Raw genomic sequence first — 17690 nt, 5'->3', positions numbered from 1 at the left:
GGCTTCTGACAACCACAATTGTCTTTTTAAAAGCTCAAAAAGTAAAAAACAGATACCAGACCAAATGAGAAAATAAAAATAAACAAGTCAAAAGTGAATAAAGCTGGAAAAGTGACCCGCACCCTTGGTCTAACTACTTTCAAGTCAGTCTCGATCGTCGAAATGAAGTCCTTGAGTCGTAAAGTCTCTGTCGCCTAAAAGTTACTGATTCTTTCTCTCTTGCACTTTGGCTATCAAACCTCTTTTCTTCTATCGGACTTTCTTCAAACAAGCAAAAGATGAAAAATTGGTTGCTCGATCCTCCCTCAACGTCTTTTAAACTTTCTCTTCATCCTCTCTTTATCTTCTCCATCTTACTCAATCCTTCGCCACTGTCCGGCACCAAATATTCCAAGTCTCAGTGTCTGCTTTCTTTTCACCCAACATCAATGAACTTTGTATCTGGGCACACATGGCGCGTGTGTATCGAGGTTGAGTTAGTGACGGGCGGGCTGTCGCCAGTATGTGCCAGCTGTTTCACTACTAGCCAGGATTCCCCACCCTTATAGACTTCCTGCCACTCCTCTACTTTCCGCTTTTCCCTCACAACTATTCCATATCATCCACCACGACCTGAGCTTTAACAATCTCGTATGATGCGGGACAGACCTCTCGCTACTGCTTCTCTCTCTGAGTCCCAGCTGTGACGACGGTCGGCATATCATCGAAATATTTCTTCGAATTTTTAACTTTTTTCTCGCTCGTCATTTTACCCAAAACTTTCTTATATTTACCCCGAATCCATAAACAAACTTTATCAACTTTAACCCTCCCCCCTCTTACTCTCTTTATGTTCATCTCCCTTTGCGTAACAAAGAAAATCATGTACACACGTATATGAGTCGTTTGGTGGTATTTTTTTATGAAAGTTACACTCTGAAAAGTTGTATTTTAATATTGCGAATAAAAACATGTCCAATGTAATGAGTGAAAAAATATAAAAATGGCGAGGGGTGGAGAGAAAAAAAAATGGAAAGAGAGGAAGAAAATTGAGCACACATGTACGAATCCTCGCTTACATTAGTTCTTATGTCTTCAAAAAAAAAAAGGCAAACACCACGATGTTACGATTTCAATCTCAGTGAAACCTTTGCATTTTATGGGGTTACGATGTTTGCACAAGTCCGCTGAGAATATTGAACGTTGGCTTGTACTTAGAGCTTGACTTCTTGTTCCAAACCACAATGAAGTGGAAAAAGATTTTATAGAGATATTTTGCAAATATTTTTTTTTCTATGTCATTCTGTAAATCACTGGTCATTTTTAAATAGGATTGTGAACAATGTAGCTTTAGAGTTTGAATAGTAACAATACGAATTTACCCTCAGGATATTCATGAAAAAAATAGAAATATATTTTGGTACGTAAAACGAAACAGTTCAGAGTACAATTTTTGCTTTAAATCATCATGCCTAAGGTGTTGTAATTATTTATAGTCTTAATCGTTCTTCTTGAATTAAATAGAGCATAATAATTTCGTCAATTAAAATTTTAAATGAATTATTAAATTTATTAAAGTTATCAATGATTTCATTCAATTATAATAATTAAAAGGTGAATTTGAAAGTTATTAATATAAAATTAAATGGTTAAAGATCAAAATGCATCAGCAACAAAAACGAATGTAACGAAATATAATCCTGGAGTAAATGGCGAAGAGAATTAAACACTCGAAAATAATTAATTAAGCGCAAAAAAAATCATGGTGAATAAATAAAGAGAATAAACTCACAATGTTGCAATATTTAGAAGGAAATTCGTAGGTAGAAAATAGAGGAAATGGAGGTGATTTTAAAATAGTGGATCGAAATGTTTTTTATCACGAGGTACTAAGCGGTTATTATGGAGGATATTTTTTAATATCAACCATTGAGATTCTGTTTGCCAATGCGAATGCGGAGTGTGCACCATCGTGGGTTACACAATGGCGGGAAAATTAATCGCTGAAATCTGGGTACAATGTAAAAGAGTCGTGGTTGGATCCTTTGGTGAAGAGAACAAGTGAGAGAAGGAGAGAAAGCAGAAAAGAGTTGCAGAGGTGAAGGCTGGAGAAGAGAGGTTGGGTTAGAGGGTTATGAAAAAAACGGTATGACTTCACCGTGAGGCCATAAGTCAGCGATTTTCTCTCGGTACATTGAGTCAACGGTTAGGACGGGGCACATGAACATGTCACCAACACATTCTTCCGCCAAACGATTGCGCACTCGGTCCACACCGGAAGTCCGTCTTTACAGCTTCTTACACGCTTTATTCTTTTCTCTCTCGACGAGCAGACCAACGACTCTATAGAACACTGGACACTGTACGTCATTCTGTCTCGCGTTATCTCTAAATCCTTTCTCTTTCTCGGCAAGAAAAAATGAGAGAAACATTGGCCTTATCAAGAAAAAGATAGAACTAAAAGGAGGATGCTTCATGCCTTATATATGTTACTCGTTCAAACTTTCTGTAATATAACGTTTCCTTTGTCCTATCGACTGATCGAATTTTGTTTATTATTTTTTGATGCTATATTGTTCATAAAAACATTTTAAGCGCCTCTATATATCATCTAAAAATACTATCCGTTTCCCGACACGTGCACACACTAAAAAAGTTTTAGTACTTCGACTGCAATAGATATTTACTGAATTAGATAATTGAATATTAATTTTTCAACGTCAGTAAACTTTTCTCAAACTTTGCTGTATCAATATCTAAGTTTATTTGAAATTATTCTTTTTTATAAACCAAACTAATAATGAGAAAACTCCTTAAAAACATTTATTCATTTTTTCTTATTAAAAATAAATCTACACATTTTTTCTTCTGATAATAAAAAAAACAGTTTTTTTTGCTTATTAATATTTAAAAAATAAAAACAGTTTTATGACTTAATATTAAAATTGTTATTCATTTAAACTCATCATTAAAATTTTTGTTAATATTTTATCAATAGAAGTAAAATAGGAAGAAGGCAAACAATTCCAAACAATTGTAGAATTAATTTATTGAATATCCAAGGGAATGCAAAAATTGCATCAATCCAATGAACGTAAAGGCATAGATTGGAGGGAAAAAAATAAAATAGCTTTATAAAATATTCAACAAAACTCTGTGAGTATTGAAATGTAATGATCTATAAAAGAATCCTCTATTATAGGTATATTTAACGATGAATTATGTATACTTATATAAAATCAAAACTAAATAATTGACAATCCTGAAGATTTGGAATTATTAGTCGACTAGTGAAATCAATTGACTCTTTGACCTAGTTATGCTCTTTCTAATAGTTAGTTCATAAAAATTTAATTTTTTTTTCAATCACTTATATTCGGAATAAATTGAATTCATACATTAAAAAGTTTTTTCTGTTCATATTTTATCCTTTAATTTCAATGGATATTTAATATTATTATGAAAATAATATTTTTTTTTTTTTAAAAACGTAAATCTGAATTAAATACATCAGATAATTATTTAATAAGTTTATAAAAATATTATTTAAAATAATTAAAAAATCGTTACCATTACTTAACAAGTACCGATTGTTAAAGATTAACGTTTTTTTAATTTTTATTTTTTCATCTTTTTTTTTTTTTCTTTTTCTTATTTCACGTAAATTATAAAAGTAAGAATGGAATAAGAAGAAGATTTTCCTCTTGGATGCACCATAATGAGAAAAGTAATTCCAATTCAAATAATACCTTCAAGTGTCGAGGAGAAAAATAATATCCCCTGATCGTTGTGGCTTTCAAGTTCGAAGCAAGTATCTAATTCCTATTTAAAATTAACCTTTGGACACTTTTCTAATATCTAATCCACTCTTCTATAATGGTGATGATAATGAAACTTCTATATAGAAGTAGGTGAGGCAAGATGGTACAAAAAAAGTGCTGATAGAGTTCTAAAATAAAACTAAAACTTCCGGTTTCGAAAAATTTGCACGTTCTTAGAGTGCAGAGTAACAACACACAACATGCACGTGCTGCAATGCAGTAAACAAAAAATCATTCCACACTGTTTTAATCTAATATTTAAAACTAAAACTTCCAGTGAATAAAATTTATGGTAAAATATAATACTTTTGTATTATATTATTTTGTTTAATGACTATTTAATAAACACTTTGTATAAAATTTAGCATCCACAATATCTTGATTTTCATTCCACCTCAGGCAAGTTTCATAGAGGACAATGATGGTTTATTAGATTTTTTAGTCCAAGAAAATGATTCTTATACAAACTTTTAAGTTCGAATGGAATAAATGTAATGGGAGGAGTTAAAGAAATGATCATCCTTCATTCTTATCATTTTCTTTTATTGATTTTTAATATTTAAGTAAAAAAGAAATGAAAAAAATTTTTTTTAATATAAAAATAGAGCATTAATATATCTGAAGTTATTATGTGAATTTTGGTATTGATGTATATTTATTTCTATCTATGGCTATTAACAGTCTTTATTTTTATTCTACAAGTTAGTAGCAGAAAGATAATATCGAAAGTTATTTTTAGATCCATTTACTTGTATTATGGCAAATGAATAAAATGTGAAATAATAAATTCGAATGAGAAACTTTTTAAATATAATCATTGATAATTTGAATTTGAATTAATTGATATGATTAGTTAACTCAAAAATAGCGAATGATTTTTTATGTAGCATGAAAATTTTATTAGATAAAATTTAAAACGAAATAAAAAATTCATACAAAAGTTCGTGTTTTGAGAATAATGTAATTTTAAAGAATGAATTAATGATTAAAGATTGCCATCATCGCCATTTGAAGTGATAATTTCATCAAAATATCTCTAAAAGCAATTTCTCTACAAGATATTATATAGACTCACGTTGGCACTTATGGTCTCGTATATTGACATTCAACTAGCGAAATTCAATTATTGATTAGTCATAACGAAAAAATGAATAGATACTTATTGAATAAAAGTGAAAGTCACGTAAAGTATCAGTTGACAAAGAGACTTGTTGAAGAGGAGGATCAATCATGAAAAATCATGAAAGAAAACGTCACAGGTGGCAATAGGGTATGAAGAATTTTCTTGTGGAAATGATGCGTAACCCAATTCTTATGCTTGAGAAAGGAGATTTAGTCTGGTCTTCAGCTTCACTACTACATCATAGCCTAAACATTTGTCAAGCTGACTGCCAGTCACTAGCATAAATTTTCCAGAGTTTTTCCTCTTCATTCTATCAGATAAAAATTCAAGCAGCTTCAAGAAAATTCATTGCATCCTTCCTGAGCTTTTTGGCGCACTCATAAATTTATCACAAACAAAAAATTATATATAGATAAATTGATCTATTACTAAACTAGGACGAGTGTCAAGTTAAAGTTTGTTTTCAGGAAATTAAATAGATAACTATCATTTTATATTCATATTTACAAATTACGTAAATATATATCTCCAAAACTTTATATACTCATAAGATAAGGAATATTTTTTTATCTCAACCTTTTTTCCTCTTAAACTTTTTTTACTTTAATCCATAAAAAAAAAGTACTTAAAATCCTTTTAAATCTAAACAACAAGTGTCTTCTTTTGATCATTACCATTCGATGTATTTGTTTACTTATTCACTTATTTATTTTCCTTTTAGCGTGGGAATGGTAGAGTGTCACACAAGTGTGAGAAGAGTGAACTTGAGATGTAGCAACGTGGACTGTAAAATAAGAAGCTAATGTCTGAAAGCAGTACGCAAAAACCCTTTACATTTCTTTTCCTTTTTTCTCTCACTGTCTCCAGAAGGTGACGAGGACTCTTTGCCTCTTGCCTACAGGATCTCCACGTGTTCCCGGTGGGCTTTCCACTCTAAATGTGAAGGAGAGTCGGTATAGAGTAAGAGCAAAACACGAGGATAGCACTGACATTGCCAGCTTATCTTTACTATAGCGCTTGGAAAGTAAGTGGAGTGAGTCTTACCACGCAGAGACATTTCTACTGTTTATCCAGTCTCACCATCAGACGAATTATTATTACCAAGAACCTACATTCTCTATCTCGACTTCTCTTTAGATTTTTCTCCCTCGCTCTTATTGCTGTAGGCATTCGATGAAAATTGAATGCCACAGTATCTGCGCCCGATAAGTAGTAGATATGTATTCGTATCTACATGTAAGTGCGGAAGAAAAGACTCTACGCCTCAAAAGAAAAAGGAGCACAGTGAGAAATAAACCCAAAATATCGATTGCAATTTGTATCGACATCTAACGTCTATTTTCTCCATTTTCAGCTCCGAGTTTTACAAATATTGGATATTTTAAATCAATGATGTCAATATTTTTCATTATTTGTAAATATTATCAAACACCAGAAGAAAAATATGTTAATCATTACATATTTATTTTAATTAATTATTTTACTATTATATATTGTTATTTCATTTTTTTTTATTCATCATATCGAATGACTAAGTAAATCTAATGAAGGCTTATAATATTTTTAGTTGAAATATAATGTTATGAATTATAGTTCTTTTAAATTACACATTAAATTGCAAGTTTTATTGAAGATAAAATTATGTAAAATGTGAATAGTGGTTTAATATTTAACATAATACTTTCATCTATTCTTAAAAGTAGAATTCCTTTTATCACTTCTAAATATTTTTTTTATTAAACAATGAAAGTCTAACTGACCTAGTTAACATTTCTGATTTAAAATTTTAATCCTTTTTTTCTACGTAAAATTTCTTTTTTTTTTTGTAGATACAATGATTATGTTTTCATTGAAAATCATTTCCAACTTAAACTCAAGAGCATTAGAATTTATAACAATTGATGCTTGGTCCTGAAATTATGAATTAATAATGAAATGATAATTTTCAGAAGTTAAATTGGATGACTCTCAATCCGGTTGGAAATAATTATCAAATCAAATAATAAATGTCATTAACTGTAGAGAGCTCATAAAATTGTATTGAAGTTGTCAAATAAATGAATAACTTTTACTTTCTGTATTTTATTTTTTTTTTTTTTTTAAGAATTTAGCTGTAATAGATTATCTATAAGTAATATATAAATAAAGATTTAAAAAAATGTAATATTCTCAAATAAATAATTTTTTTTATATTAAATTATACACTACCAAGATGCAACTCTGCAAATGAGACTTCAAATTACAAAAAGTAGTCTAGAGATGAAACAAACTCAAAGACATTAAAATTGACTAGTGCAATACCTCTCTTAGATTTTTATTTCGTGAAAAAAAAATTGTAGGTCACGTTTCCTTTGATTAACTTATTGATTTACCTCATAAGGTTTTTTATTTTATATTAAATGATATTAATATTGATTTAAAAAATTTTTTCATCATAAGAATGATTAACAAGTTGGTATAGGGGTGCATTTTTCGTGGGAAATAGTGAGGCGTGGCTCTAACAAAATATTATCTCGTTAATCATGTATTATCGTTTTTTTCCTCATGTTGATTGATTGTTGTAAGCTTTTACAATAATTGCTCACCCTCCTACCTGTTATAATATTAACTTTTAATTGTTTGTGTCAATTTAACTTCTCATCATCCTTGATGCAATACATAACTAACACAATTCACAACTCAATATAGAAGAGTGTTAAAGAGAATAATATCAAAAAGACACGTATTAGTAATTACAAATTTCATTTGAATTACACATGTTTAGTAAATTGTTTTAATACTTGCTTACATAAACAACAAGCAAGAGTTTTTATTTTATATTGAAGAAAAAAAAAAATTAAATGTCTTATATTTAATTGAAGTGATGATAAGTATTTTTAGATAAAATATTAAATTTTAATAACTTTCCAATAATGTAATCATTTTTTTTTATTAAATAGATGAAGGAGTGTTTTTCAAAAATATAATTATATTGATGAAAATGAAAGATTTTTCTGTCTCTCCTTTTCCTTTTTATTATTTTAAAATGATCAAATTTTAATCGCACCATCATCATCGGCATAAATAACAACAATATAAAAGAAATTCGTCGAGATACTCATGTTAATTCCGGTAATTTTCATTCCAACGGAAAAATACTACGATAAATTTGCCCTCGTGGCGTTTAGTTAAAAACAAAAGACCTAAAAAAAAATACAAAAGGAGAAAGCATGCAAAGCGCAAGGACGAGTCTATTATTTTTCAAATCACGTAGCCACGACTGTCGTCGTTGCGCTTATCAACGCGACGGTCCTTGGGAAATATTTTTCAGTGCGCTTTTATCAAGTCTCAGCAACGTGTCGACGAGTGTACCAAGTGCGAATAGAGAAAACTTTATCCTTCAGTGTAAATCGTATTCCTCGATTTCTATCCAAAAGCTGTAATAAAGATCGTCTTCTCATATACCTACGAAGTATCCAAAAGGGTATTCTTTTCCTCATCCTTGGGCTTCCGAAGTCTGTGTAATCCGCACGTAGCCTCGCATATATCTCACATACATCGATTCGTTTCTCTGGGATGCAAGGGAGGGCAAAAGATTCAGAGGCCTTGTAAAGATATTAGGTGAAGAAAGCAAGGAAACCCCATCAGCAAGATGCCTGTAAATTCTTCGGGACTGCCGAAAACACCCTCCTTACGTCTTCTATCGTTGAAAAGCTACGTTCTACCCTCCGTACCAGGCCTATACAAGGAAATATTGCATAGCGCGTGTCTTCAATCCGCGACTACTCTAACCCCTCTTCTATATATATGTATGTAGTTTGTACTTTTATATTCTCATATTTATTCCCTTTTCTCTTACAAACCGAGGTATTGCCAACTTACAAAAGTTTACTCAGACTTGAATTCTCTAGCGCATATATCCACGTATGTCTCTTGAGATCTCTTTTACACTGACAAAATATTGAAAAATGGAAGATTGAAATAAATTTTCAACCAAAATACATACGACGTGTCTTATTTATACAGAAATTATTTTTTTACTCCTATTTGATTTTTTCAAAGGGAAATAAATTTATACTTGGAAAAACATGCATTAGAACGTCTAAGAGTATTTACAGCAGGTGGTGGTACGGAGAGAGTGCTAGATAAAAAGAAAAGACAGATAAAAATCGAATAAGAAGGTAACGTAAGAGTCAGCATGGATTTGCATATTATTTACTTCTTACGTTTCTAGTACGATCGTAAGGTCCGAAAACAGTCCTACGGCTAAACTTTAAATCTTTTCTGAGATAGTACTTTACTTGCGACGACGTCTCACCTCATTAAAACGCGACGTCTGGAAATTCCCGCGAGTGCGCATTTCCCCACCTTTGCTTCATCACTTTTTTCATTTTGCAGGCCACTGGGGATTTTTTTCTTCGTGGATTTCACCTCTCCAGCTTTACTCCCTCACGATAGAGTCCAATAGTGATAAAAACACATCAAATTCATTGGCAGTCTAATTCATGGTGTCGTGCTGATAGAATTGCATCAATCTTTCATGATACTTTTAAGAGATAGGAATAATAATAAAAAAAAAGAAGTTGAGGAAGAAAGACAAAAAAAAGGATTGAAATGAAATTCTTGAATTTTTCTCCTTTAATAACAAATAGGATTACTTATGTTACAAACGATGATAAAGTTTTATTATCACACTCGATAATCAATAATCGATTGTCAATAAGATTTTCTTTCAACCATGGGTATTTACCCTTTGACAATATATTTTTAGGGTTTCTAAAAATGTACTGTCATCTGCCAGCGACATTGAATCAATTGGCTTTGAAATAAAAAATATCACTGGGCTCTACTAGAGAGCAGAATGTACAATTAAAGATGAACAAAAGCCAGCCGTGCACACGCCCATGTAGTCCTCGATGCCAGATAATTCCAGCCCTAGAGTATGAGGTAACAAGATAAAATAGAGAAACAAAAATAAAAGTCAGTGCGTTACTGAATTGGTCCCCTTTCATCAGACTCGTGTTTGACACTAGCAAACCTCTACCCACTAGTAGTGATTCATTATCAGCGTACTCATAAGAGGTCATTAATATTGCCCTATGGACAACCTAACACGCTTTAGCACTTGAGGAAAAATAAGAATGAAAATTCATTTTTTTAGAGAAACAATGCAAAATTATTTTTTAATTTATTTTATAATTAATACCATGTTGAGCATATGACTCAGTACTTTTGGAATTATTATTAATAAAGAATAACTTCTTTAATAGAAATTTGTACGAACTTGATCAAGCTGACTTACAATTATGGATCAATAGTTCAACTAATTGTTCACCTTTGATATCTTATTGCAGTTATATTAATTAATAAACAACATAAACTTTGATTTTAAAATTGATTGACAGTTAGAAACAAAATCAAGTTTTAAAATTCTTTCCTGAAACGAAGTAAAGAACTTTAATAATTATTTGTAGAAATAAACATTGAATTACTATTATCAAAGTATTTTATCTAAAATTATTCTATTATTAAAATATCACCATTATTTTTTAAAACGTGCAATTATTTCACTTAGATAATTGTTCCAAGTTTATTTCAATAATTAACAATTTTTCTTAAACTTATTTCAAACTTCTGCTCAATCTCATGAACGAAACATTCCACGAAAACAATCACATTCCACCCAAGTTTCTGAATTCTTCATAAACGCACTGGAAATATAAAAAATGACAAAGTTGCAGTAATGATAAATATGTGAAGATAGTGTAGCATGAGCTCTAAAATCGTGGTTCACTAAACAACGCAATTCAATTAGAACGTCACATTAAATGATTAATGTGAGAAAGGTAGCCGATAAAGTTACGATGCTTTCTGCTATGAAATTTTCTCAACAAGAGAGAGTGAAGAGATTTATACAGCGTATGCTTCAGTGATTGCTATTAATGAAACAATAAATTTATAATGGTAGGAAGTGGAATGAAAAAAAGAAGGATTCTTCATTTGTATCTAGATAATAATGGATAGGAATTAAAAAGAAAAGTGGAAAGCAAACTTTTGAAATTTTCACAATGGGATAAAGGTGCAAAGAAGAGCGACATGAAATTTCACAGATTTGAATATTATTCACACTCAATTAAGCTCATAGAAAGCTTCTGGGAAAGTCGTCTACGACCGGTGGAATCTATAATGGCGTAACAATTAATTCTGTTATAGGATACTCGAGTCACCGTCAGATCTTCATAATTTATCCAACTCAAGCTGAATTAAAAATTATCTGAAACTATTAGTTGGACATTAACATGCTCCAGTCACTCTATCATTCATTAGGACTTAATAAACATAGACAAATTCATAAAATTAAGTGAAAAATATATTGATCTATTTAAAAGAAATGCAATTGCATCATACGGATGTATAAAATACGTCCAAAAAAAAGATATACATGGTAATGAATATTACAATATTATTGGACTACCCATTTTGCTTTTAATTCGTTAAGAATATTTTTCGTTTTACTCATTGATGGTATTTTATTTTTTGAGACACCCTGTCTTAATAATCGTATGCTCACGACGTGTGACTAGAAGTTAACAGCTGTCCAATATCTACAAAAAAAAAGTACTGTCTACAGTGTGAATTGATAAATTTTTATCCAAAAGCCGACAATTGATTTTGAGTATCGAAGAAGAGTTAGTAGAATAATTTGTAAATTTTTACTTGATTAATATTTTCAATATTAATTGTAGATTACTTAAAAATCAATACTTGGTTAATAAAATATTTTATTATGCATTAATTGCATTTGAATTATTTTGATTTTTGTCAAGCAGTATAAGAATATAAAGAGCAAACGAAATTGTTAATAATTTCTGATACAGGATGTCTCAATTAAAGGTAACAAGCCAAAAAACTTTGAAAACCAATAATCGAAGATAACAATCGCGTATAAATTGATAGGAATTTTTATATATTTATAAAGTTAACGAGCGAATTTATATCTCGTACTTTGTTCTTGAATTAAATCGAATTTAATTTACTCGAATAGATGAGTTATGACTGTTTTAAAACGATATCCTGCTCAATAAAGTAAATTGTAGAAATATCGATTTGCTGCCATGGAATTTCTGTACAATTATATATAGAATCCATGTGGTAAAATGCACAAGATATATCATTAAATAAAGACAATATAATAAATCGTACTTTAATTGGTATATGCAATAGCTAATGGCAATATAAGATGATATATTTTATACACATTCTCTGATTGGTAACAACCTGAAGATGTTTTTGCATGGAAGAACATTTTTTGTCTCTTAGGCCTCTCGATTTTCCTCGCTTGTTTCATTATCAACAAACTCCACGTGCGTAAATGGAAAATGACCTACTTTCCCATGAAGTTCACCCTCCCATTGGCCATTTATATTTGTTTTAGTCACTTTTATGATATCACCAATCTCTAATTTCAACGCGGTCTTATCATAAGCATTTGGCACACGTGCCTGTTTAACTTTAGCAAATGCTGGTAATGTTCGCTGTATGTTGGAACGACGTGTTACTTGTTGCGTTGTTTCCTGAAGTGCAGCATGAGCTGTCGATTGAGACGTAAGAGAATTTGAAGCTGAATTACCTCCACTGTTTGAGTCTGCATGAGATGTATTATTTTCTGTACTACCATGATTTTCTTCTTCATATTTCTGTACATACGGCACGGGTATCAGTCCTTTTTGTCCAACACTATTTCTAGCGGTCCACCATTGTTCTTCGTCCTTTGTAATAACTGTTAAAATCTCGCCTAGAAAAAATTATCAATGATAAAAATATTATTATTATTATAAAGGTTTTTCAACCATTATTTATATTTTTACCTTTTCTAAAAGGTAAATCATCAGGATCATTGCCTTCAAAATCATATTTAGCAATAACCCTTTGAAGTTTTTTAGGTGCAGGCCTTATTAGGGGAGTTGTGTCTAAATAATGCAATTTGTAGAATGCCAACAGATTTGGAATATCAGGGAATACTTGATCGCCAATGCGATAACGTATTTGATTCTCTTGCTGAATCTTATTTATAATGTAATGGCTGACTTTGCTATCTTCTCGTACACATAAAACGAAATCACCATGAATTGATGTACTATCTCTCACCAAAAACACTCCACCTTCTTTTTCACCCATCAACAAGTCTGATGCATCTTGACGTGACATTGCACCAAAATACCAACTGTAAATTTCAAAGCATTAAACCTTTATCTTTGATATCATTTGATATGATTTACTATAACTCAATAATGGCTGTTTAACTTTCCCTTAAGTGAATAATTACCTTGATTTGTCATACTGATCGAATGTAGCAGCCATCGTTTACAATCTGAAGGAATCGGTTTCAATTATAACCGTCCTCCAACAATTACTTTATAATTAACTCATTACAAGCTATATGATTATTGGTAATGATTTGTTGATTGTTGCAGTCATTCATTCATCTTAAAATACATTGCACATTATTTCTAGTCTTTAATTAATTTTCTTTCGATAAGATACACTATTAATTAATGGAAAGTATACAACTGTCTTTATTATAACTATAATGAAAACCTTCAAAATGTGGCACTTGTAATGACACAAAAAAATATACGACGTTTGTACGATCAATGACTTTTACGGTGTGTTCTCGAACATTATCACAAGTTGAAGCTGCAATTACTCAACTTCCTCCAAAATTATATTAATATTGAAAAGTTCTCGATTTAGAAATCCTTCGGTAAACGTCAGAATTATGATTCACAGCTATTGTTGAATTAAAAATTTCGCGTTTTTGTACTTTAATAAAAAATATTTGCGACAATGGCAAAGATACATGAATATCATTCAGCTAAACCAACAAAATTGGAACTGTGCGTTATTAACTGAGGCCATCTAGCGATTTTGGTGTTTACAATTTTTGAAGAAAATATTTACAGCTGATAAGTTAGGAATTTATCAGAATTTTATTGAGTAAATAAATTTTAAACAGCGCCACTTATGGCTGACTTTTGTATCAAAATACTGGATAATTCCTGGAATTTTAGAATCGGAGCTTCTGTATATGTTGTATAACTTGTGGGTACCGTTGTGAAAACATTGAGTCAAAATAAAAATGTCAAATAAACCTAAATCTATTGATCACATCAGGTATTAAAACAACAAATAAGAGTCTGTTGATTATCCTTTTACTTGCATTTTATTGACAATAACGGTATATGTGTGTAGTGTATTTACACTTTGAAACTATAAAAAAGTAAATAGATAATAATTGATTAATTTAGCACACTTTTATTATATTATCACAACAAGCAGCTTTCTTCTTTTAAAAATTTTTAATTGATATAATCAAGATGACTACGTCAATGATTTCTAACACGAAGCTTCAGGAGGATATGAATAGTATCCCTCTTGCTGACGATGATCCTCAAGGTATTTATTTTCAAGTTAATTATTCATACACCTGTATGACCCACTTTTGGGTCATTAATTCAAATAGAAACATAGACAAGAGTCCATAGTTATTTTCAATATCATTGAAAAATTCTCTTTTAGTTATTATCCCAGAAGAAGACGTTCCAGATAATGATGTACACATTTCTGATCCTTTTGGTCGTGGACATAGCATGGATTCCATTCCATCCACATTTACAAATGGTAGCTGCAGTCCAAACAGTAATTATTTTATTAAAATATCCATCTAATAATTTATCCTCATTTTCATTTATTCACTGTTTCTTACAGGCTTAGATCCTGATGTAAGTCCCGATGAACAAGAAGAAAAAGCTCGATTGATAGCTCAAGTGCTTGAGCTACAAAATACCCTTGATGGTAAGTTAATCAATTTTTTTATATTGATTCTTCTATAATCATTCAACCAAAAGGAATTTATTAGATAATAATTATTTTAGATTTATCACAACGAGTTGATAGTGTGAAGGAAGAAAATTTAAAACTGCGGAGTGAAAACCAAGTTTTGGGGCAATACATTGAAAATTTAATGTCTGCATCAAGTGTTTTTCAATCAACAAGTCCAAAAACAAAGAAGAAGTAAGATCTGTAATTTTATTCGATGATTTCAGAACTAGAAATAGCATGAAAATGACTCGTCTATTAAGCTGAGTGATGACACTAGTCGGTAATGACCTTGACAAATCAATTGAAACATTTTCCAATTTTTTTCTAATTAATTCTTAATGAGTGTTATGTTTCTAGATAGGTACATTCATTTTCAACTCTTTATAGGGCAGAGTCAATAATAAATTATTTAACGTAAATACTTAATTTTTATTTTTTAATAAAAATGGATTAAAAATAATAATTGTGATAAATACATCATTTTTTATTTTATTATCGACTGAAAAAAATCTATTTAAATGATATTCAAACTGCCTTATGAAGGGTCCCATTAATTAAGGAGCACTCGAGCATTTGGCATTTATATAAGAAGGTTTTTTTTGGCTTCATGACATTGAAAAAAGTTTTTTAATGCTTATTGTCAGTGTACCAAAGATTAAATTGCAATTTTCTGACATTTTTACTGCCATGTGTGCTTGAGAGCTTGACATACGTATCTATTGGAAGATAAAATTATTGAATCAAATGTAATAAAATTATATGAGTAAGATCTTTATTTCCATTACCTTTAATTTTATCATTTAAAGTTAGACAGTAAATTATCTGAATGTGCTTGACATATAAATTTTACGGATGGAAGAAAGAACGCTCGGTATATATAATAAAAAAAAAATATTGTTATATGAAAAAAAGTAACAATTAATAACTAAAAAAAAATATATCTATACTTTAAGTCTATAATAGTATGTGCTAATATTTAATTTACATGTAACGCAATAATTGATTTAAGTTAATTTTAAATATTTTTTATTGCGCTAAAGGGCACAAAGTGACTGCACAACTCCAAAAAATAATTTTACTGTTGAAAAAAAAAAACAGATTAACAATAAATTCTAAGCTCTAAAATCTTTTTTTTTTTTCATTCACAATCTTACATCAATAATTATTCTTTTTATATTTTAAAAACGGATAAATGAATCTATTCAGTGTCAAATCCTACAACTGAAAACTGAATAGCCTTCTGTCCCCAAGCTGTTTTAGGTCCAGCTTTAGGACGTCCATTCTTCTTAATTCCAATCCACCATCCTTCCACTGCATATTTTCTAGATCTAAAGGCCTCGTATGATCCAATACTCCACTGCTCCCATTCTATATTGTCCTTACTCTCTTTCAACTAGAACAAACATTGATGCACCGTGTTCAATGTTTACTTTCGCTTTAGATATATTTTTTTTTTATACTTTACCTCTCCATACAAATGACCTTTTTTATTGAACGCCAAGTAATGCCCTGTTTCTGGATTTTGTATTTTAATTACTCCGTAAGAAACTGGAATTACCCTAAAAAGAGCTATAAAAGAAATTGTATTATTTTTTTTATTCTATTAGATCTTTATTGTTACAGAAAAGTTAATTATTAATCTTTCTATTTATCATTGAACATATGTAAATTTTTATTACCTATTTGATCATTGACATTGATTTGACCACGTACTCGTCCAACTGGAGAAATAGATAAATGATATCCAGTTCGACAGAGGAATTTGATTAACCGACATTGGTATGCTGGGTTTTGAATGCTTTTTCTAGGATCCCATAATTCACATGATGTTGTTTTTAACTCGTTCGTTGTGTAGACAGGCGAACTGCACCAAAGAATATAATGTAATTAGAAAATTAAGGCCACTGCATTTTCTATTACATAAACTGTTAAAATTAAAAACATTTCCTGCATTGATAATTGCAGTTTCTGGCGAAACTCATACATCATATACAAGCTGAAGAGTTTCCCTTGATCGATTACTGATGATCATACAGTAATTACTGAATTACGCGTGACTGAATTAATCAGTCAATAGGTCAATTATTTTCCATAATCAGTACGTACGTAGCTAAGGAAGATATTAAAGCTTCTAGATGGTTAAATTTATGTTGATTATGAATAGAACACCAACATACAAACCCGTTCTCATCAAAGGTCACCGTTGTGGTTGAATGTCTAGTAGTCTCACGTTTCTTTCGACGTCCATCAGCAACCTCTTCATGATCGTTTTTAGTTTCAGATAGATCGGAATCGTAACTATTATCAGTTCCACTGTCATCGATATCACTACATTCCTCGTCACACGTAGGTGCCTCTAGATTCTCTTGAATCCATTTTAAACTCATTGTTTGAGATGTTACGTCCTTCAAATTATTCTGTATCAAACACGAAGACATTGTTGTAGGTGAAAAGAAAGTCTACAACAAGAATACACTTTTAATATATAAAACTGAACTAAAGTAATGAAAGATTAACGGTAGTCTCGCTCTGCTGCTTTAACGGAAACTCTGTGGGATTTTTTTCCGCTGCAATTTAAATTTCTAAAAAGATTTCGTTGACTCAAAGTCAACCTGGTACTTACTTAATTTTTATCGTCGGTGTAAATATTTGTCACTTTTATCTTTTACTGAAAGACAAATCTCGTAACAACATCTCCATTAGCACTGCATCCAAGACTGAGGTAAAACGTGAGCGATGGACCGATGTTCATGTGAACACCCACACTCTGGACATGTGAAACGTTCTGCACCGCTTAGCTCAACGTATGAGAGAAATAGAAGCGTACAAGCAGCCACACCTCTATTAATAGCATGATCTCCATAACACGGGAAAAATCCGATATTCGATCATTGACGTCAATTATC

General features: G+C 30.7%; 3 protein-coding genes across 5 annotated transcripts; 1 reads left to right on the top strand and 2 right to left on the bottom strand.

Moving 5' to 3' along the window:
* Positions 1-12092: 12092 nt before the first annotated feature.
* Crk (Crk proto-oncogene, adaptor protein) lies at positions 12093-13786 on the bottom strand. Its single transcript, XM_035083389.1, has 3 exons — positions 13229-13786; positions 12771-13126; positions 12093-12697 (listed from the first exon to the last, which is right to left on the bottom strand). The coding sequence occupies exons 1-3, from the start codon at positions 13261-13263 to the stop codon at positions 12219-12221; spliced, it is 870 nt and encodes a 289-aa protein (XP_034939280.1). The 5' UTR covers positions 13264-13786; the 3' UTR covers positions 12093-12218.
* A 208-nt stretch (positions 13787-13994) lies between these two features.
* Positions 13995-15911, top strand: LOC118066949 (short coiled-coil protein B). Of its 2 annotated transcripts, none has more exons than XM_035083409.1 (4): positions 13995-14358; positions 14482-14583; positions 14671-14757; positions 14838-15911. In XM_035083409.1, exons 1-4 carry the CDS (start codon positions 14280-14282, stop codon positions 14978-14980), a joined length of 411 nt encoding a protein of 136 aa, XP_034939300.1. In that variant the 5' UTR covers positions 13995-14279; the 3' UTR covers positions 14981-15911. The 2 variants fall into 2 exon arrangements, with proteins under 2 accessions (XP_034939300.1, XP_034939299.1); XM_035083408.1 differs by having other exon boundaries at positions 14482-14601.
* LOC118066947 (fibroblast growth factor 1-like) lies at positions 15853-17685 on the bottom strand. Of its 2 annotated transcripts, none has more exons than XM_035083405.1 (5): positions 17408-17685; positions 16966-17243; positions 16464-16648; positions 16250-16353; positions 15853-16177 (listed from the first exon to the last, which is right to left on the bottom strand). In XM_035083405.1, exons 2-5 carry the CDS (start codon positions 17220-17222, stop codon positions 15983-15985), a joined length of 741 nt encoding a protein of 246 aa, XP_034939296.1. In that variant the 5' UTR covers positions 17223-17243; positions 17408-17685; the 3' UTR covers positions 15853-15982. The 2 variants fall into 2 exon arrangements, with proteins under 2 accessions (XP_034939296.1, XP_034939297.1); XM_035083406.1 differs by having other exon boundaries at positions 16966-17201; positions 17408-17682.
* Positions 17686-17690: the final 5 nt, after the last annotated feature.

The sequence above is a fragment of the Chelonus insularis genome, unplaced genomic scaffold (assembly GCF_013357705.1).
Source record: "Chelonus insularis isolate UGA/USDA-ARS -01 unplaced genomic scaffold, ASM1335770v1 contig_358_pilon, whole genome shotgun sequence".
Taxonomy (NCBI): Eukaryota; Metazoa; Arthropoda; class Insecta; order Hymenoptera; family Braconidae; genus Chelonus; species Chelonus insularis.
The sequence above is the reverse complement of the archived record's forward strand: the minus strand, read 5'-3'. Positions and strand labels throughout refer to the sequence as shown.

Bases quoted from the DNA above. Each gene is read 5' to 3' on its own strand.
- Crk (XM_035083389.1), bottom strand. From the start codon at position 13,263: ATGGCTGCTACATTCGATCAGTATGACAAATCAAG. The intron at 13,127-13,228 runs GTAATTATTCAC...TGAAATTTACAG, and splicing joins GATCAGTATGACAAATCAAG to TTGGTATTTTGGTGCAATGT. The intron at 12,698-12,770 runs GTAAAAATATAA...AATTTTTTCTAG, and splicing joins TGATTTACCTTTTAGAAAAG to GCGAGATTTTAACAGTTATT.
- LOC118066949 (XM_035083408.1), top strand. From the start codon at position 14,280: ATGACTACGTCAATGATTTCTAACACGAAGCTTCAGGAGGATATGAAT. The intron at 14,359-14,481 runs GTATTTATTTTC...ATTCTCTTTTAG, and splicing joins TGCTGACGATGATCCTCAAG to TTATTATCCCAGAAGAAGAC. The intron at 14,758-14,837 runs GTAAGTTAATCA...TAATTATTTTAG, and splicing joins GCTACAAAATACCCTTGATG to ATTTATCACAACGAGTTGAT.
- LOC118066947 (XM_035083405.1), bottom strand. From the start codon at position 17,222: ATGTCTTCGTGTTTGATACAGAATAATTTGAAGGACGTAACATCTCAA. The intron at 16,354-16,463 runs GTAATAAAAATT...TTTCTTTTATAG, and splicing joins CAATGTCAATGATCAAATAG to CTCTTTTTAGGGTAATTCCA. The intron at 16,178-16,249 runs GTAAAGTATAAA...TGTTTGTTCTAG, and splicing joins AAGGTCATTTGTATGGAGAG to TTGAAAGAGAGTAAGGACAA.